Source organism: Mirounga angustirostris, unplaced genomic scaffold, assembly GCF_029215605.1.
Source record: "Mirounga angustirostris isolate CCGP_5_RB_7025 unplaced genomic scaffold, mMirAng1.0.hap1 SCAF_12, whole genome shotgun sequence".
NCBI classification, from domain to species: Eukaryota; Metazoa; Chordata; class Mammalia; order Carnivora; family Phocidae; genus Mirounga; species Mirounga angustirostris.
In genome coordinates this window covers 18,707,526-18,734,579 of record NW_026991720.1, presented here as the reverse complement: position 1 = coordinate 18,734,579, position 27,054 = coordinate 18,707,526, and the positions used below count along the sequence as shown (strand labels likewise).

At 41.3% G+C, this 27,054-nt stretch overlaps 1 protein-coding gene across 1 annotated transcript in view; it reads left to right on the top strand.

Moving 5' to 3' along the window:
• The window catches only part of LRGUK (leucine rich repeats and guanylate kinase domain containing), a 108,357-nt gene that overhangs the window by 63,536 nt on the left and 17,767 nt on the right, over window positions 1-27,054 (top strand). Inside the window, exons 16-17 of the mRNA XM_045864244.3 lie at window positions 15,364-15,503; window positions 26,583-26,671. Of these exons, the coding sequence (XP_045720200.1) occupies window positions 15,364-15,503; window positions 26,583-26,671 (229 nt within the window). The remainder of the gene's footprint in view (window positions 1-15,363; window positions 15,504-26,582; window positions 26,672-27,054) is intronic.

The window sequence follows — 27,054 nt, the reverse complement described above, 5'->3', positions numbered from 1 at the left end:
TTAGGCTCCAGTACAAATCGAAATCTGGTGGCCAATGGTATTGTTTTCATAGAAGCAGGAATCCTGTACCAATGCCAATTGGGAAGTATTCCTAGATATTTGAAATAATAATACATAGCTTTATCTTTAGTAATTTCATGTTGCTAATTTGTAACTGAGGATGCAATTTTAATTTCTACTCTTAATGATGAAACTAGAACAAAGTCATAAAAGTAAGCCTGAAGTCTATCAGTATAACAACCGCATCCGTCTGGACCCAGAAATGCAAACCTTTACCAGAGGAGAGACTCTGAATTTCCATTAAATGCACGTACAAATAGTAACTTTAGGTACAGAGTGATTATAAAACCTCAAAATACTGAGATGTACATTAATTAAAAATGTTTATCAACCGTGGTACGGATGGTCTTATTTTTCTTCCCCTATAGCAGTGCAGGTAATATTCATTTCCAAAGCATGAAGACTAAAAAAATCCTGAGCAAACAATACAGTTTTTATGAAATAAGAAAAAACTCACTCTATTCACAACTCAGTGTAAGGGACGTCTTTACCCTCCATGTGTCTCTATACAACCTATTTCTGGAATACTTATCTGGTGCTCCCAATAAAGCTTTTAAAAAGCTGATCCAACGACCACTCTGAGTTCCTGCTATAGAAATCATAAAATAAAATTATATTTGCAAATCATTATTTAGATCTAACTAATGATAGAGGAAAATGATGATGGTGATGATGAGTCAAACAGGGGCACTTGAGCAATTTACTACTCCCCATGTGATGCTTTATCTCTAATAAAGGACAGGGTATCATTTGCCAAATGATGTGAATTGTTGAATTCTAAAAGTGGGGAAAAATCCTTGTGTGTCTGATTCTAGGAAACCAGGGGTTTACAAATAGAGCCTTCAGCATTGGGTTTCACTCTTATGCCTTTCTATTTTTTTTTTATTTCTTTTTTTGTGTGTGATTAAAAAACCATAAAATTAGCCATTTTAGCCATTTTAAGTATACAACTTAATGGCATTAACTACACTGACAGTGTTGCATAACCATCCCAACTACCTGTTTCCAAAAGTTTTCACCCCTCCCACGCAGAAACTCCATTCCCATTAAGCAGTAATTCCCCCATTAGCCCCTGGTGACCTCTAATCTACTTTCTGTCTCTATGAATTTGCCTATTCTAGACATTTTTACTGTTCTTATATTTTAATTTAGCCTTGTTTCTTGACTAAATTTGTATTTAATCTATAACTGTCATGAACTAGGGAGATAGGAATGATGAGCAGGGCCATCCCCTCAGAAACCCCACCAGGAGGCAAACTTTTCCTTGTCCCCACTCTTCCCCAACCCCTCCCCAGAAACGTCTGGTTCAGCTGGAGGCACAAGGTATCTGCCCAGACGAGGAGGTTCAGGGATGACCCAGAGTAGTCCAAGCTCATCTTGCTTTGTGGGGGAGAATGGACAGTGGCCGGGAGCCTGGTTTGCTTCTGGGGATGGACCACCCTGGGGTCACCTTGGAGGTCTGACTTTGTTTGCAGTCTCTGAGCATCAGGTCTCCCTCAAAGTGGGCTGAGACTAGTTTCTTCAAGGCTGTTCCACACTGGTGTGCCCTGCCCCTGGCCACAGCATTTCAGAGCCATGTCCTTAGGACTCGGTTAAGATGTTATATGGGCCACCAGAATATGTATGGGCTTCTCTCATAAACAAGTGCCTGCTGAGCTGATTGTGTCCATGGTTTGTCCACGAGACCAGAATCATACGGAGAACTTGCTCCCATGGTAATTGAAGGAAGCGTCCCCCTCTGCAACGTTAATGTGCTGGTGGCCTCTGAGAGCCATTGCTGAAACCAGGGTAGACTCGGAGGGAAAAGAGTAGCCCTGGGGGTGGGGCGGATCCTCAGGAGCAGGTCCTCCGAGCCATGGCACCTCAGGCTTCCGTGGGATCCATTCTTTGCCTCCTTCCATTCACTGCTGACTTACTGAGTGCCTGTTGAATTTCCCATATCTTACCTTGCCTTGCCTTGCCCTGCCTTGCCTTGCCTTGCCTTGCCTTGCCTTGCCTTGCCTTGCCTTGCCTTGCCTTGCCGTGCCTTTCCCTTCCCTTCCCTTCCCTTCCCTTCCCTTCCCTTCCCTTCCCTTCCCTTCCCTTCCCTTCCCTTCCCTTCCCTTCCCTGGTAAGCTGATTATTCCTCATAGAGCTCCCAGTTTCTTGAAGAGGACTTCCGTTAAACAAGCAGGACTTCCCCTGGCTTAGATGTCCTCCCTCTAGTTTCCACCATCAAAAGCAGCACTGGCCTCTCTAAGCTGTGGAAGTTTTAAATCTCATTCGCTTAAAAATTGTTCTTGCCACTCTCAGAACCATTTTGGTTCTGTGAATCAGTCTCTTTATGTTTATTTACTGAAGTTCATGATTTCAATTGACTAAGATTGTTCTACTTACTACTAAATAAGAGAATTCTAGGCACCTAGTATCCCCAAGGGGAAGGAACAGTTATAATTCTTCTCTATGTGTAATTTTATTCTTTTCAAGGGCCTATGTGCATCAGGAAAGGAAAAGGTATTTTTTGGTTGTTGTTATTTCTAAAGTTACTTAGTTCTATAGTATGTGCTAAGATGTTTCTAGCTAACTTCTTTTTATATCAAAGCAGGAGCTCCCTCTAGCAAGAAGACCCCCTCTGGGGTGCCGGCACACCTGGTCCCATCCCCAAGGCGCTTGGCGACACTGCAAGCAGATGGCCAGATAACAGAGGCTCTCTCTGGAATGCAGATTCATGCACAGGTCCCTGAGCATCAGAACCCAGCCCCCTCCCAGAATCAAGAGCTGGCTCAGGCGGGAGCAACCCATCAAGAAGAATTTTCTCCCAGTAGCCATGTCAGTACTGAGCCTCCTCCACAGCCCAGCTCATCAGCACTTGGTATTTCCCAGCAGGTCCAAGACTTATCCCCAAACCAGAAGGAAGGGGATGTTCAACAATTGGATCTTTCTTCAAAAATAGTAACGACAGATCTCCCTGAAAATGAGTCACAGACATCTGAGGCAAAAGCAGGTAAAATAGGGCAGCCTTCCATCGTTCCTTCCCAAGGGCCTTCTCAGCACCCTGACCCACCTCTAGCTCACAGCCCTCAGCCGGACCAGGATGAGGAATCAGGGGAGGCCAAGGTGACCTCCACTGGCCCTCCCCCATCTGAGGCTCCCCAGGAGTCTGGCCCAACATCCCTCAGCCCCCAGAGAACCCAGGATGAGGAAACTGAGTCAGCCGATCTGCCACCCAGCAGTACCCCTTATGAGCCTCCAAGAGACTCTTCCCACCCTAATGGGGCCAAAACACCGGGACCATCTCCAGAAGATTCTCAACAACTTCTAGAGGAGGGAACCCCCAAAGGAGAATTTGTTCGGGTTAGCACTCCTTACCCAGAATTGCCACGTCCTCAGGATTCAACAGGTATCAAACAGACCCAGGACAGGAAAGACCCAATGACTTTGCTTCCCAGAAGCCGCCTGGCTCCCACCAGGCTGCCCCAGCCTCAGGTCCTTGCTCCACTCCAGAGTCGGAGGCCCACACCCAAACTCCTCTCACCCAGCAGGGAGGAAGCTTTAGGAACAGCCTCAGATCAAATCATGATTCCCTCCCCCGGGCCTCCACTAGCTCAGGAAGGAGACCCCGGTAAACTTCCTCCCATCAGCCCTCCCCATTCCAAACCACCACAAAATCTGAGCCCCCATCTGGACCACAGTCCTCAGCAAGTCCAGGAAGAAAAGGTCAGGGAGGTGAAACTCCCTCTTATCAGCGCCCCCATCCAGGAGCACATGCCACAGCCCGCTCCCCATCTGCCCCAGGAAGAGGAGGCCCAGGTGGTTAGGCTCCCACAAATTCCCACTTCCTTCTCTGAACAGCAGCTGCCTCAGAACATAGGGCCTCGCCATGATTCGAGGCCTGCGAAGGAAAGGCAAGCTCCAAAAGCAGGCCACGCCTCCAGCAAGAAGACTTCAGATGTGCGGGCCTTACCCCAAAACCAAGAGCCAGTGCAGCAGACAGAAGCTAGGAAAAAAAAAACTCCCTATCCAAAGAGAGACAACTAAAGGACCAGGGCATCTGAAAAAGGCACCGCCTAGAAGCCATCAGACAGCCTTGCAGCCAGAATCCCAGAGTAAGCTGACTCCCCCAAAGGTACCAGACCACCCTAATCCCAGCCCGTCTCTGAGTCCTCAGGGGAACCAGTGGAGAAAAGCCCACACACCAGAAATTCCTGAGCCACCCCACGCTGAACCATTGCCTAAGGATCCCCAATTACAAGAAGAGAAACAGGTAAAGGTACATTCTTCCAGAAAAAAGGCCCGTGCCAACCTCCCCCCAGATGACCTGGTTCAGAAGGTAGCTATGTCCAAAAAAGGAGCATCCTTGAAAAAAGAGAATTCTGGAGGATTGTCTCAGGAAAATAAAGCTACCCTCAGTGGCGGTCAACCAACTCAGAAGGGTCGGCCCCTGCCCAGGAGACCTCTCCAGAGTGAAATGTCCTCTGCAGAGTCAAGACCAGATGATTCTGCTCCTAGACAGCATCGGAGGAGAAACGAAGAGGCTCATAAAAGCGGAAGATTTCAGAAGAGAGAGACTGCTTTGGATTCCCCAGAGCAGGCCTCCACCCAGCCCATCACAGGGACGCAAGCCCGAAGGGACCAGTCAGACTGGAGAGAGGTCTGTCCAAAGGGACAGGGCTTCCAGGCAGCAAGCCAGAGACAAACACAGCCGGAAACATGGCGGAGCACCAAAGGACAGAAGCTCTGCCGCACCCCAGAATCAGGTGTCCGCTGAGGAGCAGGGCAGCTGGAAAGGAAGACTGCGAGCTAGGGGCAGTCAGAGCCCCAAGGTTTAAGCCATCCCTGGAGCACTGGGTCTTTAACGTCTGTGTGCCCTGGAGGCAGTGCTGTCACAGAAAGGACAGTGATGGCCAGGGCACTATGAGCCCATATACCAGCTTCCTTCTGCCATCCCACGTAAGCATGGGGGGTGGTGGGCACCTAGAAGGTTCTTAGAAGGCAGCTAGTCTGCAGATTCTTGTGGGGTTGCCACTGTAGCCTGGAAGAGCAGCCCCTTGGGGGGGGGGTACACCACTGCGGCCAGCGATAGAGCTGGTCTTAGAGATTGGTGTCACCAGGGAGCCTCCGTGTCTAGACTCGCATGAATTCCAATATGCGTTCCAACTCTGGCCGAAGCAATGTCACGTTGCCATTGTTTTTGTTGAATTCATTAGGAAAACTCACTTCTAGATGAGAAAAGTGTGACATGCCTCTCGCCTTATCAAGGGATCCAGAAGGAGAACTCTGAGAAAGGAAGCCTCTGCAGTTTCTGGGTCTTGGTCACTCTGGCAAAGATTCTAGACCTGCGGTTAATTTGTGGGAACAAGTTCTTTGCACACGGGACCCTGTGATTGATGAGTGCTTCGGATTTGTGTTGGCACGTGTGACCTGAAACTTACTTTTGCTGGAAATGTATTTCAAACTGAATACCTTCCTTTTCTCTCCAAATAGTAACCTCATGTAAATTAGCCCATGCCTTCATTATGCCAAGCCACCTGGTTGAATCAGTTAAAAGGGTTAGTGGGGAGAAAATGGAGGGGAATCAGTTTTCCTTTATCGATTCACACCATCAGGATTCATTTGCTGACAAGTTACTGGGGTCCAACCTGAGCCAGCTTATGGGAATCTACAAGAAGGGAGTGGGGTATCTCCTACAACCAAACTGTGGGGAGGGCGGAGGTATAGCAGAGCCTCAGAATTGGGGACCAGTTATTGAACATAACCCAGACTCTCATCATCCCCAGTATTTTCTGTCATCAACTGCACTCTCGTCATTTCTCTGTTTCTTTCTCCATGGTGGCTCCTTTTGATTCAGACAGTCTACATCGAAGTTTCTGCACATGGCAAGGAACATGGCCACCAGTACCTCTCAAGTCTTACATCTGGTTTTACATGTGGCAGCTCCCACTACTAGAAAGGGATTAATTTACATGTTCCTTAATCATAAAATTTAAAAAAAAAATTCAGGGAAAGATACCAGTTGGCTTGGCTTGGGTCCGGTGCTCATCCTTAAACTAATCAATCTACTCTGGGCAGAGACAGGGTCCCAGACACGTAACCATTGGGTCCCCCTCCTCGAGTACATGGCAACTGCATTCCTGGAAGGCAGTAATTATGAGTAAAGCAGCCAACCCAAGATTTGGCTCTTAGAGAGTTACAAGCTATTTATTGAGTGCTTACTATGTATATAGCAGCATCTGAAGCTGTGTTTGGCATCTTATATTTAAAAAATAGAAAAAAATTGAGGACTAAATACCCGTATAAATGGATCTTACCATATACGAAAGGTATGTGTCCACGAAATTGTATGTATGGCAGATGTTATTTCAAGTTCAGTAGAGGAAATTGACATTTTTAAAATCCAGGATGCAGGAATCCCCTTGTAAAATGAAGAGCCTATGTTATGCCAGTAATTACCCTTTGCTTTATCTGGTTTGTCAAAGATGACAGTAATAAGGTGAATGTTTTTTAACATAACTTATTTTTATTGCGTTAGTTCAGTCATCCAACAAGCATTGACTGAGCCCCTATGTGCCAGACACTGTGCTAGTTGCTGGACGTACGTAGCGTTGATGAGACACCCAAGGAGCTCTCTCTCTTACCCAGGGAGACAGATAAGAGAGTTCAATACACCACCATGTGATTGGGGCAGCTGGAAGCCCCACTGCACACCGGGCCAGGTTTAACATCAGATGGACAGGCAAACCCATTTATTAACTTTTCCAGTATGCCCTAAGGATACCAAGGAAGGACACTGAATCCAGCCTGGGATGGGAGAATTGGATCAGAAAACACTTCCAAGAGGAGGTCATCTTTCAGCCAAGTCATCAAGGTTGCAAAATGAGAATGATGGGAGAGAGCGAAGGTTTTTTCGAGGAGGGAACAGCATATACTAGGCATGGCAGTAAGAACAGACACAGCATTTCTTCTAAGGACCCAGATGTCAGGAGAGCTGTAGGTATCTGTAGGTCCAGAGGGCGTTTTGTGCTATGCAAATAACGAGTTTGGAAACTTGATCTAACAATGGGGAGCCATTGAATAGTTAAATTTTTATCTTAGAGACGCGTCTAGAGTTGGTATGGAGGATAAATTTAAGATAGTCAATACAGACGGGGTAGGAAGGATGACTGGGAAACTATTGCAATAGTCCTAACAAGATGGTAAGGGCCTGAAATAAGGCACTGTGGCAGGAATGGACAGATTTCAGGAAGTATCTGGATTGGACGTGGGGAGGGGGGAGGACCGACGTGAAAAAAAGGAAGAAAATTAGGATAACCACCCCTTGTTTTATGAGTCATGAAGGGTGCATTTCAGAGGCGCCGATACCTCACTTAGGTGAGAACTTAAGAAAAATGCATGGTTTCCTCCTCAGGCAACTTGTTCTGAGACTCCTTAAGGCATTCGGGTTTGCATTTTTATTAGGGTGCTGAAGGGAAGTGAAAAGCCAGGTTTCCCTTTGTTTGACTTAGAGGAAGCTCTAGCTCCCTTCCCGGGTGTTCGTGATGGTATAAAGTTTGTGTTTTGGATAGTGTATCAAAATGTCCTAGGTTCAGTGCAACTGGGCAACACTTTGTTTATAGTCCAAGAAAGGGAGTAGCAAAAATCATTGACGCCTCTGTGGTGGGAGGATTTTACTGCTATTATTGATTTTCTCAGTGTAATGGTAACTTCTGCTTTTTAGCTGTATAAGAATTGTCATTTTCCATCTACGTTTACAAAGTTCACATCACTTCCATTTGCTGTATTCCTCAGCAAAGTGATCTTTATGGGAAAGCAGAAAACATGGCAGACTTAGTCCCTCTATTAGCTAATATGATTTCTAGCTTTTTAAAGTCCAGCAGCTCGTATTGAAATCAACCGAGATAATAGTTCCACTGGGCATAAGAGCCTTCTTCAAATATTTAAAGAGCTAAATCAGTTATTTTCAAGCCTCAAAAGAGAATTGGAACAAAGGACACGATCAGATAATTCACAAAAGAGGAGAGAAAAATGGCCAAAATACATGTCAAAAAGCTTTTAGCTTTCACCACTTCTATAAGTTAAAATGGATTAGATTGTGGGGGGTGCCAAACTGGCAAAGATGGAAAGCAAATTAATGCCTATTCTTGGTGAGGTTAAGGGGAAACAGGCTTTCTGTGTCATCACTGAGAAAGTAAGCTGGTATAACTTTTGGGGGGACAGTTGAACAATATCTGTCAGAGCCTTTAAATTTTGCCTATCTTTAACCTAGTAACTCTAATCTACGACTTACCACAAGGAAGTAACTGACATAGAAGGATGTTCCCATTAATATCTTTATAATAAAATCTGGAAATAATATAGCCACCCAATGGGGTTTTAAAAATAAGTTATGGAAAAGTTATGGTATAGCTATATGCTAGAACGCTATGTTGCCATTATAATCATGTTGTAGAAGAATATAGAGAAGAGGAAAATATTTGTTACATATTAAGGAGAAAACAGGTTAAGGAGGTAGAACCAGTATGGTTCCAGTTGTGAGTTCTGGGTTGTCATATTATGAATAATTTTTATTTTCTCACTTATGCTTTTTAGTATTTTCCAAATTTTCTTTTTTTTTTTTTTTAAGATTTTATTTATTTATTTGAGACAGAGAGAATGAGAGAGAGGGCACATGAGAGGGGGGAGGGTCAGAGGGAGAAGCAGACTCCCTGCTGAGCAGGGAGCCCGATGCGGGACTCGATCCAGGGACTCCAGGATCATGACCTGAGCCGAAGGCAGTCGCCTAACCAACTGAGCCACCCAGGCGCCCAGTATTTTCCAAATTTTCTACAACGAACCTGTGTTTATTTGGGAAAGGTTACATAGAATCAAATTCACATATATGAAAATCTGTCCTGTGAAAGAGCAACCTTATGTTCTATTTCAATTTGGCATAATGAGGAACTTTCTAAAAGTTAGAAGTCATGTTCAAAGGAACAAATAGGCTTTCTTTAGAACTTAGAAGCTCTGTGTTGGGAATCTTACAAGAAGCCTTCCTATGTCGGGTGATCAGTTGGGCTGGATAAAATTTAAGGTTCCTTTTATGATATGATCCATTTACTACACCTGGCTCTACCTAATTTTTAAAAATGCTGGTCATAACCTACGAAATGGATTCCACAATTTAGTTTGCAACCTACAGTTTGGAAACCCCTGCGCTGAGCTCTCTGGAGCTTTGCTCTGGTGCTGTTCCTAGAGGCCTGCTCATGAGATGCTTCCCTGATCTGATAACTTCATGTGTAATGGGATGGGTTGACATATGATTTATGCTGAATTCCTTTCTGGGTCAATAGCAAGGATCCAGTGGATTGGCAGTTATGCTCTTTGTCAGTATTAGGGCTCCAGAGAAGATATGTCCAAAATTCTTATGCATAAAAATTAAGTTCTTATGTAAAGCAAAAAAAAAAAAATCTTGATCAGTAGTATTTTCAGCAATAAGTACTTAGCTGACTCCCTTTCCTTTTGCTCCATGACAACCCTGAAATCATCTTGTTAACATAAAAGATCCTCCAAATTCCACTTTAGATAATTGCGCTATTTATACAGTCTCTAGCACAATATGTTCATAAATGAATTTAATTGATTGCTTAGTTCAATCTGAAAGACATAATTCTAGAAATCACTTTTTTTGTTTGACCAGGCGTTCAGAAAAGAGGATAAGAAGAGCCTACCCATTTCTTTGTGTTGATGATAGATAAATAATGTCAGACCACCAAATCTTTCATCTCCAAGGTGATTAGGAGAGTGAGGGAATGATTAGCGAAAGCTGGAGGCTTTTTTTTTTTTTTAAGTTTGTAACCTTAGAAATTCATAATTTCAAATAACACTAACAGTCAAAATAATCACTAGAAATGCCAACACTGTGTACCGTTTAGCTGTGTGACCTGGGCAAGTTACAGAGTTCTCATGTAGAGATAATAACAGTACCTACCTCAGGATTATTGTGAGGAGTAAATGAGTTTGAGTTAATAAATTGAAAGACAATGTCTGGCACATAGTAAGTGTGTATAGGAGTATTAGTGTTAACATGTAAGCAGCAAAAAAAAATTTAAACATAGCATTTTATCATTAATTGGATTTAAGAACCGTTCAAACTAGGTAGAAATGTTTGGCAAATAGGTTGGTCTTCTCTGAAAATCCTTTTAAAAACTTTCACAACCTTGATCAAATTAAGGAGCTTAAACAGAATTAGAATAATGTTGGGAAGAAATTGTAGTTGAGCAACATGTTACCGAGATCAAGAGATTGTTTCATAGACATTCACGTGCAGCATTGCAGTTTGGAGAAGTGAGTCGGGAAACATCAGCTCTAGGGCTATTATGAAATTTACTTGTGATACACACATGAAAGGCTTGTCACGGCACCTGGCACATAGTGCATGCTCAATAAATGCTATCTATTGTTTTTACTACTGTTATTTCTTTATTGATAAAGTCAAAGCCATTTATATTCTGCATTTCAAATTGGTTAGATAATAAGTGCTGTCAAGTTATTTAACTCGGAATCAAATACCAGATAGTGGGCATTCTGTTTTCCTTTTGCGGTGGGTTGAGACCAAGACTGACTTCTACAAGCTACCCAATTTTAAAGACCCTCAGTTTCCCCCGACAAAGGAAAGTGAACAAAGACCTCCCCCCCGCCAAAAAAAGTCTTTCGTAGAGGAATTGACCAATGAAGTAACATCTTTGAAAAAGCTGTTCTTGAAGGATGATCCCTTAGGAAGCACCTTGCACTTGCCAGAGGTGGGAGTTTAGGATTGGGTGGAAGTCTCATTACCAGCTTCATTATCAAACATGTTACTTAAAGGGGAAGAAGGCTTTCCTGTGTATCCCAGCTCCCTGAATGTTTCTTTCCTATTTCCTGCTTCTCCTTTCTCTTGCCCAAGTGCTGTACGTATGCAGATCTTATGTATCAAGTTTCCAGTCTTGAGATTTGCCTGTCCTATATCTTATCTCCTCCAAAGCGTCAATTAACTACTTCATGATAAACTCATCCATTAAAAAAACCCCACAAAATTCAGGGTACTATTGTTACATGTTTTATTTTATTTTATTTTTAAGTTATATATGTATTTATTTTTAAGTAACCTCTACACCCAGGGTGGGGCTCGAACTCAAAACCCTGAGATCAAGAGTCTCACGCTCCACCAACTAAGTCAGCCAAGCACCCCTGTTATATGTTCTAATTAGGGCATTCTAAATGCAGGGACCGAATATTGAGCCCATTAGTTCAGCTGTACTGAGGAGATTTCAGTGTGAAATTCAATGAAAAGAAACTTTTTTTTTGTACCTCATTCTGTCTGTGTGAGAATATACATTCATATGCTTTCCTTTGTCTTGATATAGACTCTGTTTAACTAGCTGATTATCCTTTGATTAGAAACTCAAGAACAGAGCACTTTACTGTTAGAATGATTTAATAAGTGTATTCATTTTATCATGTATAACATGAACATTATTACTTTATTTCCTTGGATTTGGTAGCTTTCCACTATAAAAGCTTATTTTGCTATGGAAAATTATTATGGCTATTATGTGAAATTTTAGTTGCTTTTATTCCTTACTTGGGAGCACAGATAGACAAGACTTTCAAGATTTAATTCTGCCCTAGAAAAATAGCTTCTTTCAGAACCTTTAGTTTTGTGATACTTCCCAATGAACTGAGCTTTCCTTTAATTTTCCACTAAAATTATGTAGCTCTCATTAAAAATAAATACTGTATCACAGATTATTGTGCATTAATTTGGTTTTGGCCTTTTTATGGTTACGTATTTCAGTATTTACTCCTTTACAGTGATTTTACAAGTATATTTTATATGTATATGGGTTTATTCATGGTAGGGATAAATTACTCTCTCTAGTTTAAAAAAAAAACAAAAAACAAAAAAACTCACTATTACCTAATAAACATGTGTTGTTTGTTTTTAAACCCCATTTGAGTTGGGGGTGGGGGGAAATGAACGATTCTGAAACCATCCAGTTATTTGAGAACTTTTGTTTGGAAATTAAAGCCTGTTTCCAAGTCATAAATCTCCCGTGGTTTTCAAAGAGAGACAAATTCCAGTTGATTGATTTTTTCCCCAGGGTTTTATTTAAACATTAAAAAATGTATGTTTACAAGTGTTTAGTCTCATATTTTTGAACAGGAAAATGACTTAGTTGCTTTGCTGTATAACTAATCTCATTAATATAGAAACATTGGTTATTAAAGTAGGGATTTTTGTTTCTCAAAATATTCGCAGTCTGATTCCCAAATTCTAATGTTATTCCTAGTTATTGACATGGGTATGTGGCCGCATGCCGGTTTTGTATTTCCTCCTTTGTGCAAGAAAAGGCCTTGTTTTGTCTGTGTGATGGCATGATATTAAATATATGCTCAACATGTTTTATTCTTAGGTACATGGCTTGTACTGCATTTGTTATTTAGTTTGGATTCTATGCTGCTTCTTTTAAAAAGTTTTATGCAAATTATTTTAATTCACTTGACTGCAAAGGGATAGAAGTCTAAATAAAAGGTCTAAGCTACTTAGAACTAATTTGAGATGTACTTCCACTTGTTCCGGGTAATTCATTTATATTTTCATGCATTTAATAATGATACTAATCCATAAAATAACTTTAAAATCTGTCATGCGTCATTAAATTCATTTGTGTTTCATTTAACTAGCCTTTATACTGAGGGACTTGGTTGTTTTTGTGGACTGTAATTTATATTTTTTAACGTTGCCTCAAGGTTGTCTTTAATGTAGGTACTTTGAATAAGATATGTTAAACTTTTGTTGCAGGGTATTATAACAGTGGTAATTATATATATAATTGAGAAGCAGGATCCCTGTCCATTGATGTATTAAGACATTAGTAACTGTTTTAAGAACTGTATGAAACTCTTCATTATAGGAGTCCAAGTCATTAAAGTGGTGGCATTACAAGATAGTTTAATAGTAATGTAAACACATTATCTTTATCCAAAATATTTTATTGTTGAGAAACCATAAAGACATAAAATTGTTGGAATTATAGCTCCATTGTATCATCAGATTGAACTTGACTTGTTTACACCATGGTACAAATTGCTGATGTCTCAGAAAGTAGAAAAAGGAACCCTGACACATAGACTGGAAATTTTTGTGGAAATTCTCTCAATGAATATAGCTTCCATTTCTTTAATTTTTATCTTAACTTTTCTCAAATTCATCTGGTCTTTATCACAGTGCTTTTGGTTCTTAGAGTCCCATCAAGAGGACAAGTATTTTCCCTCTTTCCTCTTTTTAAATGATCACAGGCTCCATCATCTCCATCCCATCCCCCACCCCTTGCTTCAGCCCTTTCCATTCTTTAATTCAGTTAGGCATGCTCCTGGGTCTTTATACAAAGCACCTCTTTCTGCATGATAATGCTTTTGTCCCAGATAGTTGAATGCTTTTCTTGTGATTTAGTTGCCTGTCCGGATGTCACCCCCTCAGAGAGGACTTCTCTGACCATCATACCCTCTCTGGCTCTGGCTCCTTATTTGGCTTCCCATTCACTTCATTGCACAATACCGCCACTGATGGCATCTGATGTGGTGTCTGTCTCTGTCCAACCTGAGAATGTAATTCCCACAGCTCAGGACTTTGTCTACTGCCGTATCTCCAACGTCCAGAGCCCTAGCTGGCACATAGCAGGTACTCAACAAATATGGACTGAATGGCTTTTCCATCATGAAGATTTAACAAAGAAGGTCTCCACATGCGATTATCCCTTACTATCACTGTGACTGTTAGAACCGTAGTTACCTCAGTGCTCCTCAGATTGCTCTGTTGCCTGGAATTCCTCGGGTGCGGACTCACTCGTCTGTTGTATCTTCTGAGTCTCTGTCTCTCTCTGTGTCTCTCTCTCTCAAGGCAGGTGTTGGGTTGTGGAGCTTTAGACTTTCTGACATGATTAAATATTTTGACTTGCCTACAAGTTTTTTCCTTTTCTTACTGGCCTGGGATTGCCACACAATCTGGTGGGAGTTTGAGTTCAGGTTCCATACCAGCACACAACACAGGATCAGAGGCCTGATTTTCCACAGGTGTTTCCACCCTCAGTCCAGGCAAGACTCCATGTCCAGGCACAGTCTCTCGGTCCGTGGGCTGAGATTTCCAGACACCCCCTTTGTGGCTTCTCACCTTATCAAAGAGCCCAGGACTTCTGCATCAAGAACACAGGGACTGGCCTCTCTCAGTCCAGAAACCTCAGCCCCAGGAGCACTTGGACTTCTTGGCACCGATTCCCACTCTTCTGACTTGGAACCTTCACTTCCAGCACCTGGAAATTTTTCTTTCTTGGTTTCTCAGCAGTGCTATGTAGGCAAGACAAATTTCTGTTATATATTATCTAGTGTTTTCTTGTCTTTGGGTGAGGAGAGCTTCCCATGTCTGTTCAGTCAGCCATATTGACTGGTGGGGCATGTGGAAATAATTTATTTTGGCATTTTTAAATTCTTTATTTTAGCACTTTTAAAGCAATATTCCTGAAAGAGTTGATGCTCATATATATCCAAAAGCACTTACATCAGGGCTCTCTATGGATGAGCAGTAATAGAAATTTAGATTCTTTATATTCTAGGTCTCTGGATATTCTAGTGTTTTAAAGGAAACTTTCAGCATTATTTATGAATAAATTCTGTCAAAGTGACCTCATCATCCATTCCATTATTTTTTTAAGTTTCTTCTCAGCGTTGCAGGTTTTCTTTCTAGCCTTTTAGGAGAATTTTGTCAAATGGAAAGTAATTATCAGTGTGACTTTTAAGTGTCTGGAAGGTATTGTATGTACCAAGATTTACTTCAGTTCCCTTCATAAGCCTGTGTTGAGAGCACCAAGTGTGGTCCCAGGACACGTCTACTAGGTGCTGTGGCCTGTCCTTACTATAATCAATAATAATTATTACCTTGTTTTCTAAGACATATTTTTATTTTATATTTTTAAAGTTTTTATTTATTTGACAGAGAGCACAGTAGGCAGAGCGGCAGGCAGAGGGAGAGGGAGAGCAGGCTCCCCGCTGAGCAGGGAGCCCTATGTGGGACTTGATCCCAGAACCCTGGGATCATGACCTGAGCCAAAGGCAGACACTTAACTGACTGAGTCACCCAGGAGCCCCTAAGACATATTTTTGTTATCTTACTCTCAAGTTGAAATGCACAGACTTTAAGTATTTAGTTTGCTGTGTTTGGGACAATCCAGATACAAAAAATTTCCCTCACTTCAGGAACTTCCCTTATCCTATTTCATGCCTTTTATTTGTAAACTTTGCTTTCTTCCCTACCAGATATTAAGATATCTCCAATGAAATCTGAGGAGTTTTCTAGGAAGCTCTCCACTTCGAATTTGTGTGATTTCCTGGATTCTACAGACAGAAACTACTTTGTGAAATTATGGGCCAAACTTGCAGCCAAAAAAACCCCAGTGGTAAGGACTGGGGGGGGGGGGGGGGGCAGGGAGGGATAGAACCTCATCTGAGCATCACATGGCTCAGACCAAAAGGGGATTTGGGTATTTTGAGACTAAGTTTTGCCAAAACTCTTCTCTGGTATGAGCTGAAGACAAATTTTTAGCCTCTTTCTACACCTGTAGGAATAGACATGGGCTCTACAAAGAATATTCAGTGTAGCTTTTGTGAGTACCTTTCTCTAGCCCTTAGTTGAATACTCGGACACTCAGCTCTTCTCTTTAGCAAGAATAGAAAAGGACTTTGACAGAACTAACGTGGTAAAATATGTATTTCAAGAGAAAACTGGCTTTCTTGTTGGGGTAAAATGTTAAGTGTTCTTGTGCTTAGCCTTCAAAATGAGTCCACTCAGAGGCCCTGTCTTATAACTTTGCAGCACTCAAGCCAGTCATATAACTGTCCCAACTCAGTTCTTGGACCACCCAGAAAAATTGATATGTGCGGGAGGATTGAGTGCAGAGTTGGTTCTGCATGCAGATTAGGTTGTGCTCATTTTCCATTTGTCATAGTTTTATAGGATGATCTGGGAGTATGAGGAGGCCTAAGTCATGGCCACTGCCACAGGACTTGCCTTTTGGTTGTCAACTCCTAGTTTGTGTTTCCTGAAGGCGAGGCTGTTGTCAGCAAATAATCACATCATACTCTAAAGTCAGAACCATAGGCGGTGGTCGAAAGAATCAGACTGGTTACTTCAGATGAAAAATCTTGGGCTGCAGAATACCCAGGCATAGCTCTGCGGTCTGCTCAGATTAAGTCCTACGATGCCAATGTTCAACGGGCAAGAAACAGATGCCCAATCAAGTCAGCTTAAGTAAGAGGTGGTGCCATAGAAAAAATGTAATGAGTGGCTTCACAGTGCATCATGAACAGGGATGAGATACAGACCTCACAGGTACTGCCCGGCACTGGAATGAACGAGTGAGGTGCTCGGATTTCTCTGCCTTCCAGAGGCATCAAGTTCCTGTTGTCTCTGCTCTTGATTCTCAAGTGTTCTGTGTTCCTCTCTCTCCTGGCCAGCCTCCTCCACTCACACAGGCTTCCCTCCCACGTAATTTGAGCTCATTCTCATGCACAGCAGCCCTGACTCTCCATTGCCTCTTGGCTCTGTGCTCCCAATTCCTGGTCACTTCTGTCTCTGTCATTCATATTGTGGGAGGCAAGAGAATCTAATTGGCCCAGCTGGACTTTTCAAGCCATTCCACAGAGATCATGTGAGACTGCTTGTCCAGTCACCTGTGGAAGGGCAAACAGCACGGGTACAGATCAGGGCTTCTTAGGAGGAACACAGGGTGGGTGTGCTCTAAACATTTATAAATAATATGAATTTGTACCATGATAATTAAGTGGCAGGAAATATCATATTGATTTATCCAAAATAGATCAATTCTGGAATTGTTGCCATCCACCAGGATCTGTGGGAAGTCAAATATCAGTCATGAAGAGTTGGGATCACTCCCATTCTTTGGATCAAGTTCAAGAACCCTGAGGGTTTCACCATCCTGGAAGACTGGGGAAGAGCCCCTGGCTTCCAGACCACCATGGTTACCATGGAGATGCCCCTAGTCTAAGAGCCTGAGTTCCACTCTGAGCCAGTGGCACTGGTATTCTCCATATCCTCTACTACCAGTACCCTCGCCTAGTACCGACCCTTAGGGGGCTCCCTCTCCATGAGGAGCCTCTCAGCCTCTATCTTTCCATCCTGGGAAACCTCATTTCTTTATGGGTCAGTCCCCCCCTTTCTCTCTACACTTGTTATCCTGTCCTTGGATAATATGGCTTTATGCTTGTTGGGGCTTAGACTTGCAAATATAGGTTCTTCTTTATGTCCCCAGGACATGGCATATCCATAGCGTAAACTCCAGAACAAATCCTTGGCCACTGTTATTCCTTCATGATAAAGTCTGTGTTCTGCCAACCAGAACCCCTCACATCCCACTTCTGCTGTCCTGCCGCACAGCCTCAACCCACTGATGAGCAACACACACCATTGATTTGCCATACCCCTCTGCCCGTTAGTGGGTAATCATGATTTATTTAAACATAACCAGTCTGAATTTCACCTGTTAGAGAAACTCCAGGCTTAAAGACAGCTTTTGTCTGGTCAAGGGCACTGAGGTATTTAGGAGCAAGAACAGAGGATAAAAGGAACAGAGATGGGGAAAAACAAAAAAACTCAGACACAAACAATGTGTTCTTAGCTATAATTCATGACCAATAATAATAATCAATCAATAATAATATTAATAATTCAGTATAAAATTAATGAAGAGTTTGGAGAAACTGGAGAGGGAAGAGTATGATAAAAAGGCAGTGTGATAGTACGAGGGGCCACCTTGGTGGTGGTCGACAGGGGAGGGGTGCAGGCATTGTGGTCAAGAGTAGTCTCATGAACTTATCCCCGGGGTCACTCCTTCCCTGCAGTCACCTCCCTGAGAAACTGTTCAGCCCCATAATCCAGGGCGTCCAGAGCCTGGTCTAGAACATCTCTTGTGTCCCCTGTTAGAGCATTAGCAGTGACTGATCCCCGATGGTAACAATGCTCAAACTCCTTGCAGCCTCCAGGTTCTGGGGTCTTTGCCCATCGGTGCTGGCAGAGATACGATGTAACAGCAGTTTCACAGAGAAGCAAATCAAATCCCCCAACAACCAACAGGTAGATACATTCTTCAGAAATAGGTGCAAAATACTAGATTGCTGCTGTCATATATATGGGGTAGAATGTGCCTAAGGTTATATTTAGTGCCTCATTTTCTTTTAAAGATGATGGATTCAATACTATTTTTAAATTTTAAGTACTTTTCAGATTTTAGGTTATTAACCTTTTGTGTAGCTGTTAACAATGCAAAATGAGCAACATGACAGCAGAAGCTTCAGAGAGACGTTATCATGTTATGTTAGAGAACATAAATAGCCTTTACACCGCATTTGTAATTTGGAAAGGGCTTTCATGTAAATTATCTCATGTACCTTTCGTTGCAACCCTTTGGAGAAGATGTTATTTTGCTCATTTTACTTTCCCCAACATAAATTTCCATGTATTTTTGAAAGCTTTTAGTGGATTGAAGAAAAATTGCAACTTCCTCTGTCAAAAACCTGTATCTTAAATTGTTCCCCCCAGAAAGTAGAAATTTTTGTGCCTTTTTTGGTGTCTTCACTGTAGATTTAATGTATTCATATTTACCTTTAGAAACTATCAAGAGAACCATTTGACAGTAATGGATGGGTGGAAATTTCCATCATCTAGGCTTTCTGAGTTCTGTTTCTCTGAAGCTCCTTCCCACTTAATTGAAGACAGTGTTCTTCCTCTCGGCATTCTTCCTCTCTGCTCAAATCTACCTCAAACTCCCTGTGCACGTGAGGTCTTTCTGTCTTATCCCATCCAAATATTCCACCCTTTCCTTATGCAGAGTTTCTAACTTCATGTATGTCAAGGTGTGATTACAAAATTTAAGGTGGATTATCTAGATAAATGTGAAAGACAAAGCAAGAATACTTCTGGAAGATAATGTAAGAGAAGATTTTTATGACTTTGAGGCAGGTATAGATTCCTTAAATGTAATACAAAAAGCATTAATTACAAAGGAAAAGTTTAAAACATTGAGGAACATTAAAATTAATAACATGTATTAAAAAAACAGTATTAAAGAGGAAAAAAGACAAACCACACAGAGGGGGGGTGATATTTATAATAAGTATAACAAAATGCTTTTATTTAGAATATATAAAGAACTTTTATAAGTTATTAAGAAAAAATAACTCATGGAAAAACCTCTTTACAAAGGATAATATCCAGATGGCCAATAATGATGTGAAGAGAGAGTCAACCTCATATCAGGAAATGCAAATTATAGCCACAGTAAGATACTGCTGCACTAAAAGTCTGAGCCGACTGTTAAGATGTGGAATAGTGGAAATTTTTATAAGACAACTGGTGGAAGGTTCAATTTGTACACTTTAGAAAGTAAGTGGGCATTATCCACTGAAGTTGAGCATACACATACCCTATGCCTCAACAGTGGGATTCCAATGGAAATGTGTGGCCATGTGCACCAAAATGTATGTGCAAGAATGTTCATAGTAGCCTTGTGCATAGTGGTCCTAAACTGGAAATTCAAGTGTCCACTAGCAGTAGATTGGCCAAGTAAAATTTTGAATATTCATACAGTTAAATATGTACAGTAATGAAAATGAACAAACTTTGGTCCATGAATGTCTCTCTCAAACATCCTGTTGAACCAAAGAATTCTTGACTCTAAAAGAGTACACACTATATGATTCTAATAATATATAATTTAAAAATTGGCAATACTAAACCATAATACTTAGGGATGCATATTTAGGTGGTAAAAGTATAACAAAGAAGTGGTGACCGTCACAGTCAGGAGAGTGCTTATCTCGGAAGAGGGAAGGAGGTGGCAAAGGTTGAAAAGGACGCAAGGGATGCTGGCACTTGGGGGTGGAGGAGGGCACCTGGTGTAGTGGAATGAGGGCCATTTGTCTGTTCACTAGCTGGACAAGCCTCAATGAGTTACTTAACCTCTCTGAGATTGGGTAGGATTTCCTGCAGCTTGAAAAATCAAGGGCAGTCTACAGGGTTTTAGTCCAAGGGTGATGCTGAAACCACAACCAAACAGGTGCAACTACATGATCAATCTGAAGGATTCGAAGAGAGTGAGGAATCCAGACCACAGCAGTAGAGCACATTAGGGTGAGAGCTTGCTAAGGGCTGAGACTTAGCTTCCTGTCCCCCTGGATATAAATCTGGGAAAAGGGACATAATGAGCTATGGGAGGTGTGGCCGTGGGGGAAAGTCGTGTCCATAGTCTGTGTGATGGTTCGTTGGAGGACGAGTGCATTCTGTCATTGCTAGTTGAGCAATCCCAGGAAGAGCCTTTGCTGTCATAGCCATCCTGTCTTTTCCCATATGCAGAGGACTCCCCTTCCCTCCCTTTCCCTCCCCTTCCCTTCCCTAACTCTTTCCCTTCCTTTCTTCTCACTCATTCATCTTCCCTTCTTCTCACATATCTTGAATTTGTTGAATTCCTACCATGTATAAGGATTAGATTTGCTTTTCAGTAGATAGCAGGTATTTGCTTGTTGGACCCTGTTCTAGACACTAGAACAAAGTGGAGCTGATCCCTGCCCTTATTGAATGGAACAGTCTGGTAGAGATGCCTCTGGTCTCCTCTCATCGGTGGGGTGAGGTCGGTGTCTCTAGCCCTTCTACCACTTCTTTCTTTGAGTAGAAGATGGGCTAATGGAGCATGCGACATACTCAGGATTACTGACGCCTAATGTACCAACAGCTATGTTTTGTTTCTCAACTGTGGGATCACTGGGACCCACATGGCTTGTCTCTGTTAGGAAGAAATATCCAAGAGTATTATTCTTTGTCTTCAAATCTGGAAAAACATCTGCTAACATCACTTTTCTTGCTTGTAACTCTAATAGTTTATCAATATCAAATACTTTCCATGAATATGACCATAATTTAATATGAGTTTAAATAGTAATAAAATATTCAGTGTATTTCCTTATTCCTTGCTTAATCAATCCTGTTGTTTCATTTCTTCTCTCTTCTTAGCTTAAATGGTACTTACTTTTCTGAACGACTCCCAGAGCATATTAATTTGAACATCTCTGAAAGATTCCTGGAGAACTGTAAAAAAAATATTGATCAGCCTTACTTCTTAAATGCAATTTTCTTTTAAGGTTTGAGTAAAAAACAAAACAAAACAAACGCACGGCTCTTCTCTTACCATTGCAAAAAGTATGTAACAAACACTATCCAGTAAAAGGTTTTTATTTATATGACACATATACTATTGATTAAAGAAGTTGAAGTTCATGAGTTTTGTTATATATCACTGTGTTTTAGTTTCCCCTCACTGATAGCAACCCCATTTTGCATGGTTGGCTGCCTGGAAGGCTGAACATTCTTGCACATACATGATGGCTTAGTGAAGATTTTCTGCTCTGGAACTGTGACTAGATCTTTGCCTTCCAGAAGAAGCTTGATTTTCAACCTTCACTTGAACTTCAATTGTATCTGTTTCTTCAGCCAGGTCTTCTGACCTCCTTAGGGACCATCTTCACTCCTGGGGCAGACCAGCTTACTGAAAGCCATTTCTCCAGAAAAATTGCTGAATGGCTGATTCATTCAAAGCCACTTTAGCAAATGTGTGTGTGTGTGGCAGATTAGTGCAGTCCAATCCCATGAAGTAACTGAATGTATGAAGGCCAGTGAGAAGGTGGATCTGTGGTGACAAAATATTGGGCACCTAAATCTACTAAGCACCACTTCTTCTCAATACTGTGGGAGAGCTTAGCTCAGAGAGCTTGTCCAAGATCACACAGCTTAGCAATGTCAATTTTGATTCCAAAAGAAAAGTGCTTTCATCTACTCAGATGCATTTTTCAGCGCACGGCATTCACCAGATTTATTAGCTGGAATAATACTATAAAGAGATGCTCCTCTCATCTACCACCTGGCTACCAAGTGGCACAGATCATATAGGATCAGCTATCTAACTGCTTTTTTCTTTTTCTTTTTTTTTTTTTAAAGATTTTATTTTTATTTATTTGAGAGAATGAGACAGACAGCATGAGAGGGAGGAGGGTCAGAGGGAGAAGCAGACTCCCCGCTGAGCAGGGAGCCCGATGCGGGACTCGATCCCGGGACTCCAAGATCATGACCTGAGCCGAAGGCAGTCGCTTAACCAACTGAGCCACCCAGGCGCCCCATCTAACTGCTTTTTTCAAGATAATGGTTTCCTATTATTCTCTGATGGTGACCAATTACTTTTTAAATATCATTTATGATCATTATGTTCTTGATTTGTATGTATTGAATGGTATCTACCCACTGCATTTTGTATCTTTATTGAAACTCAAATTGTTCTACCTTTGGCCAGTCAGAGCCTCTTAAGGGTGGCTCCTGTGTCCTTTAATATGATCCATGTCGACTTTAGTAGCCGTCTTGCTCTCTGTTAGGACGAGATCTTCTATGCTCTTCTGTGCATTCCCTGTCCCAGACCTGCAAACCATCTTTTCTCCAAGGAGCCCTGGTTTCTTTAAGTGGGAGATGATAGTGCAAGGACACGTGGTTGCCAGGAGTGCTTGTCAATACTGGGGTGGTCATTGCTTCTAGGCTTTTTCTGTGCATAGATGAGATGAACTTCATGAGTTCAAGTTAATATTTCCAATTCAGATTCAAGACTTGGGAATTTTTACTCGTCGTCTTCTCTATTACGTATCTTTCTTTCACACTGAGCATCCTGATTCTGAAAGACATGGGAGATGATAGAACTACAGTGTCACTAAATTTCTCACATGGTTTATCCAGATCGTGGGCCGAAGAGTCTCCGCATAACAATACCAATACGACTAGCACCCAGTAGAAAGACCAAGAACAGTTAAAAATTTTGTTTGCACATGTTCTCCACCCACCCCCAGCCCTGGTTATTTGTGGTTGTGTTCCAGCTACACTCTCAGCACATAGTCATATGTTCGCTCCCTTTTAACTCTCATTTTGTCTTAGTTCTCAAATATGTACACACTTAATACTCATCATTAGGCCTCAGGCCAATATCTAGTAGTTCTGTTGTCTAGGCGCATTCTCTGCTAGATCCAGGAAGGGCTACGGAGGCAGCATTTCCTGAGTTCTTGCCTGCCGATGACAGTCTGTCATACTTGAGACTCGAATTGTAGTTTTTGTGACCTATCCTGTTTGCTTGTTTTGGTTTCTTTATCAAGCGCTCTTATTGTTTGCATGTTGGATCTTCTTTGTCTATCTTAAATATTTGTCATTTTCTCTTGAATCTTGTTACCTCTTGATTTCTTTTTGAGTTTAAAAAATTTCCTCCATTCACTTTCTAGTCCTCTGAAGGTATTATTTGTTGTTTTTATTCACTCTTCTATTCCCTCTAGTTCAGTTTTCATTTCTGAAGTAACTTTTTCCCCATATATTTCTAATTCTTTCCTGAGGTCTGTCACCTCACTTAGGAGTTTTAAAAATTGTAATTTATTGGGGCACCTGGGTGGCTCAGTCATTTAAGCGTCCAACTCTTGATTTCAGCTCAGTTTGTGATCTCAGGGTTGTGAGATCGAGCCCCATGTGGGGCTCTGCATTGGGCAAGGAGCCTGCTTGAGATTCTCTCCCTCTCTCTCTGCCCCTCCCCCCACTCATGTGCTCTCTCCCTCTGGAAAAAAAATGGTAATTTATTTGTTTCTTAATGTTTTATGCTATTTCCTTAATGTCTTTTAGTTAGTTTTGAAATAGTAGATGACAGATTTTATCTGTTTTATGAGCACACTTTCATTGTATATAAAGGGGTTATCCTGCTCCTTTCTCTTTTTAAAATAAGAGCTTTGGGATTTTACTAGGAAATTTCTCATTTTTATGTGAAATTCATTTTTTCAAACTTTTATAAGGAAGTGTGGTTCTTTAGAATTGTGTTTAAATATATGGCAGTTTTCTTTTGGGCATTTCTGGGCTCTGTTCCCCTCCACCATTTTGGTCTAGACTTTCTCTTTGTCTCTGTTGACTCTGTCCTAATTAATTCTGATTCCACTCCTATCAGCTTTTCTCTAGTGTGGGCCCCTGTCCTAGAAGACGGCCCCAGCAGGTCAGTTTCAGAACTTACTGTGGACCCCTTATTCTTACCTACTATTGGGGTAGGAACAGGCTCCCCTGGATTCCAGCTGTGGTGCCCAATTGTGCTGCTTTTCTTCCCAGTGAATACTTTTTAGCTGTTTTGAGGTTCTCCTGTTCTCAGGTGTTTTAGTGCCCCTGTTGCTTCCTTTGTCTTCCTCTCGCATAGACACTGGTACCATGTGGTGGTGTTGCTACTATCACCTGTATTTTGGAGTTTGAAGGGATTTCTCTTCTGATTTGGGGTTTGAGGGGAATCTCCTCACCTAGTTTTCTTGCTGATGTTTTGATATGTTTTTCATTTTGCCATTGGCTTGCTCTAACTATTTTTGTGTGGGAATTCTGAAAGATGCAGACTGTACTTCCACCGTTACTGTCATATCCTCCCAGTCATGATATAATTGCAATGGGGGATCAATACAGAAAAAAAAGAAAGATGGTGTAAAGTAAAATCACAATAGAGAATATATGTACTGCTATTGAGTAATTGAGGAAAAATAATAACACATTAACCTGAGAGTGGATAGGACAGCAGAGTTCATCCATACATAGTAATTTTGTAGTAATATGAAACAATTTAAGTGGGAGATGATAGTGCAAGGACTATGGGGTTATTTAAACAGTTTTGAATGGTGAAATTTAAATAGAGTTTCTTTCTTCATTTCTTGTCCCATTACAGACTCCATCCCTCCAGCCCGACAGATATTTTCTCCTTGTCCTGCTTAGACAGAATCACAGAGCTAATGGCCAGGGACACCGTTAAATGGTCTTGACGACCAAATAGACACCCGAGAGCCTGTGTTTAGTGAGTTTGCATGTTAGCTTTCATGTGTCGTGGTGTCTAAGGAACACTTTCAAAAGCATGACCCAGAATTTCTCAAGCTAGCAACCGTTGACAGCAAATTCTATTCCAGATCATGAAGAATGGTAGACATGATTCACACTTTATATTATCTCCCCAAATATATACTGTTGTACATTAAAGATGTAGATTGAGCTCCCACTTTATGCTCAGGTGTGTGTACGCTGTGTACAGGGAAACATAGGAGTGACCAAAGGGACTTCTGGTCTCTGGGGTGTGGACTTGTTTCCCAGGGGTGTTCACTGGGCCAACCTTGGCATCACTCCTGCAGATTAATTTCTGTAACGCAAAAATGTTTTTTAGAATCACATCAACTTACCCCTTAAAAATTGATTCTTGAAAAATTCCCCCAAAACACACGCAACCACTTGAAACTATGGTAGCCCCCAAGGCTAGAACAAGTGGTTAGCCCGGAGTTAGGGGCTCACAACCATAGGTTTGGTGGGTATTCTTCCCCTAGCGTACTTGTTTGTTGTCATTTCTTATGTGATTTTAACTAAATATCAACTCATAGACAAACCTGGTAGTCACATTAAAATCAAAAGAGGTTTATTTTAGATTCAGTTACTGCAAGCAAAGATTGCTGTTTAAATAAATATTATAAATCCCTTTCTTCTTTAGTCTTTTATGTAAAACAAATAAGCAATTTGCTGATTTATCTTTTCTGTAAATTGAGAATTTTATACATTGGCTTTGCTTAAAGTGAGGAGATCCAGCACTTGGACGGTTGCTAAACAGATCACACTCCATTACATAATCCATATATAGGCATACATTGTAGTATTTATAAAACAGCATGTGCTATCTTGTTTTTTTTTTCTCTGTCTTTTTAAATCCCCTTTTGCCACCAGATTATAAACCTTTTGAAGGCAGTGATTGTGTCTTTTATGTCTCTGTTTTCCCATCAAATGTTTACTGAAGTATATAGTGATGGTGACATGCTGGTGAAATGTGGGAGATATTTCAGGGTGGTACTGAAACATTGTTGGATATAATCAATCAGTTGACTACTCTGTGTGCGAAGATCTGGGAAGACAAAAAGACAATAATAATACATATCCTTGAGAGATAATCTCATTGGAAAGATAAAAATATATATATAAACATTAACAAGGAATTGCCACATTATTTAGATGTCAAATGAAGTTGATATATTGTGTTCTTTGTAAAAATATTTAATTTATAAAGTTTTTTTTTTTTAAGATTTTTTATTTATTTATTCATGAGAGACAGAGGGAGAAGCAGGCTCCCAAGGAGCAGGGAGCCCGATGTGGGACTCGATCCCAGGACCCTGGGATCATGACCTGAGCCGAAGGCAGACGCTTAACCATCTGAGCCACCCAGGCGCCCAAGTTTTTTTTTTTCTTTCCACTGAACCAATACCAGTTGTTTTTTAGTCCTTTTTCCCCTTTTTCTTTCCACATATTTGACAATCTCTAGTAAGAAGATATTGATTATAGCTACTTTCACCATCTGACATATTTTTAACATCAGTATAATTTTCTGATCATATTCCTTGCCTAGGAAAGAGAATCTATAGAGAGACAATATGAGACAGCCCGGCAGGCCCTGATGGGAAAGATACCTCCTCATCATACCCTCCTGTTTCAAAGGTAATGATATATCACATTTATTTATACCTGGGCATCTTTAGATTGATTCTCTAGTATCCAAATATACCAGATGAATCATCAACGTGAACAGGGGCCTCTGTACTAAAGTGGACCCAGTGATTCAGTAGTAAACCTAGTTCTAGAAGTTTTATTTTCCTTTCATTTATATATACTTTAAAAAGACATAATGTGTTCATAGCTGTTAGAAATTGATGGCTTTTTTTTTTTTTTCATTCTTTGAAGCCTATAAAGAATGCTATTTCTGGTGAAATTTGAATATATATATATCCGCCTTCTCCAAGGCTGTTCATGACTGAGGGTTCATTATATCCTATTGTATATCTTGCTGTTGTCCATCATGACTCTCAAAACAATAGTAATTA